We start from the raw sequence: 2,743 nt of genomic DNA, 5'->3' as shown, positions 1-2,743 counted from the left end.
GTGTATGTGTGTGTGTGTGAGTCTGTGTGTATGTATGTGGGTGTGTAAGTGTGTGTGTGTGTGTGTGTGTGTTGAGTGTAGCTCTCTAACTCACGCCTGCGTCTCCAGGTGTGCGAGGGCGCGGTCGACCTGGGCCTGTGACACCTCGCCGTCCACCGCCGCCAGGTAGCAGTACAGGAAGCGGAAGGTCTTGAAGGTGACGCAGGCGTCCGGCGGGTCACACGTGGGGTCGGAGTTCAGGATGTAGAGCGCGTGGGTCAAGGCGTTCTTGAGCGTCTGTCAGCGGGGGGCAAAACGGCGGGGCAGGGGGGGAGGTCAAAGTTGAGTTTGATTTTTGCATGTATTGTGATGATTAGTGTTTTTATGGTGTGTGTGTGTGTGTGTGTGTGTGTGTGTGTGTGTGTTTAAGTCCCAGTGATTGTCCCACACCTGAGTGTGTGAAATTTGTTCTCCGCATTTGACCCATCCCCTGGGGGAGCGGTGAGCAGCAGCGGTGTGTGTGTGTGTGTGTGTGTGTGTGTGTGTGTGTGTGTGTGTGTGTGTGTGTGTGTGTGTGTGTGTGTGATAGAGAGAGAGAGAGAGAGAGTTACCCCTCCGAGGTAGCTGCATCCCAGGGCAAAGAACTTGATCCAGTCCAGTGTTTCCCCGAAGCCGCCCACAGTCAGTATGTGCTTGAGGAGATCCTCTGGTAATCCAAACGAGCGCCACACACGGCCCACCTCCCTCTTACTGACCGAGCCTTTGTTCTGCAGCTGAGCGATGAGGGGGAGAGATTAGAGAGAGAGTTCATTTTGATTGTGTATTTTTGTTAGTGTCAGCGTTAGTGTGTGTGTGTAAGTAAGTAAAGTTGATTTGATAGCACCTCTCATAGAAAAAGTCACAAAGTGCCTCACAGAATTTAAAAACACACAGAGAACATCAGATAAAAGTACAATAAATATAAACATTAAAATACGGACACGTGGCTAGACAAATGCCTGTCTAAAAAGAAGGGTCTTTAGCTGCCTTTTAAAAATGCCCACAGAGGCTGCAGCTCTCAAATCCTGTGGAAGGGCATTCCAGCTTTGTGCGTGTGTGTGTGTGCTTACCTGCCTGCTTGCTTGTTTGTTTGCGTGTGTGTGTGTGTGTGTGTGTATGCAGTCGTGCTCACCTTGGCGTGCATAGCCCTGAGGATCTCAGGTGTGAGGTCCATGTTAGGTGTGACCGCCCTCGGCGCTGGTTCTCTCACAGGTAAAGACTGGCCCTGGACCAGCGCACTGAAGTACCTAGAAACCACACCAACTTGAAACATGGCAGTAGGCTATAATAGCCTACAGACTTCACAGCTTATCAGCCTAATTCTCTGGCATGTACAAAATAGCCTACATACATGGTAAGAACTCAAATTAACAGTTGAGTTGCAAACTTGCAATGAAAATGAAAACCTTTAAAAGTGCCCCTTCCAGTTAGACTATCCCAGACCTCTACCGTTAGTCAACTTACAGTGTGGCCCATTCTAGCACGTCCTCTGGTTGGGTTCGAATGGCATCTTTGGTAAACTGCTTCAGGATCCCTGGAAGCTCGGGTGGGATGACAACCTGCTTGGCTGTGTGGGACATGTTAGACGCGGGTAAGAGGTAAATAACCCGAGATAACCCTCGACAGACAGGTAAATAACCCGAGATAACCCTCGACAACAGACACCCGGAGGCGAGAAAGACGGAAAGTGAAGTGAAGTGTCAGAACGAGGTGCGGTTATAACGGTTTTGCAGAGCCGCGTCACAGACGGGTATTGTGACGCGTAACATCCAGTTTTTTTTAATTTTTTTAAAGTTTTTTTTTTATAAATCTTTATTAATCAAGGTACAAAATAGTACAAAATGTACAGTACAAAACAATACAAATTAGCAACAATCAATCAATACAAAGAATGAAATAAAACAAATTTAAAAAATAATACAAGAGCCAGGGTACATATATCAAGCCTTTCACACAAACAAATCAAAGAAGGTGCACAAACTCACTGTCTTCGTAGCCTTCTTATTATTGGAGGAAAAAATAGTCTTTATGTATTGTTTGGTTTCATTTTCTAGAATTTTGAACAGGGGTTTAGTTAGTAAATTTGGATTTGTGAATGTGAAATTTTGCTAAAAGCGTAACATCCAGGTATGAGACAATGTAGCGAAAGGGATGACGCGTCCTCAAGGGGGCGACATTTCTTCATGTTTGGCGCAAAAGCTGAGAAGCTGTTACATTAGGCCATCTCTGTATTGGGCTACAGAATTAGACAGCATTTATATGTAGTCAACCCACTGTAACCTAACTTGTCTGCAAGCTGTGGAGATAGATTTTGAATTATAAAACCACAGGCGAATACGTTTTTATGGCTGCTCTCACAACAGACTCGGTCAATTCTCAGCATGTTCATTAGAGATATAGCTAGGCTACTGTAGTCCTAGCCCACACTAGGCTATTGTCACTCAATGTAGTCCAATAGCCCTAGCCTAGGCGTACCCACTACCTCAGTAAACTGCAAAGCCCAGCATCCCACAAACATCGTTGAGACCAACGGCTGTTTATCTGACGCGCGAGGAGAGGAATGGTGCGCTCGCGCCCACTATACTGTAAGATGCACACATTAGGAACCAATCAGGGAAAGCCTCTCATGCAGAGATGATGCTCTCTGTTGAGACACCGCACGGGAAAGACGGTTGCACGCGCCGCGCCGTGCATGGACCCGGGACTCGGTGCAGCTGCGCCGCGT

At 47.0% G+C, this 2,743-nt stretch overlaps 1 protein-coding gene across 1 annotated transcript; it reads right to left on the bottom strand.

Moving 5' to 3' along the window:
- Positions 1–90: 90 nt before the first annotated feature.
- Positions 91–1,598, bottom strand: LOC311310624 (ropporin-1-like; the record flags this gene model as incomplete). The annotated part of the gene is made up of 4 exons (XM_084440134.1): positions 91–276; positions 591–752; positions 1,151–1,265; positions 1,483–1,598. 4 exons carry the CDS (start codon positions 1,596–1,598, stop codon positions 91–93), a joined length of 579 nt encoding a protein of 192 aa, XP_084296260.1.
- Positions 1,599–2,743: the final 1,145 nt, after the last annotated feature.

This window comes from Borostomias antarcticus (genome assembly GCF_949987555.1).
Source record: "Borostomias antarcticus genome assembly, chromosome: 6".
In the NCBI taxonomy this organism is placed as follows: Eukaryota; Metazoa; Chordata; class Actinopteri; order Stomiiformes; family Stomiidae; genus Borostomias; species Borostomias antarcticus.
Note: the sequence above shows the minus strand (reverse complement) of the source record. Positions and strands in the feature narration are given on the sequence as shown.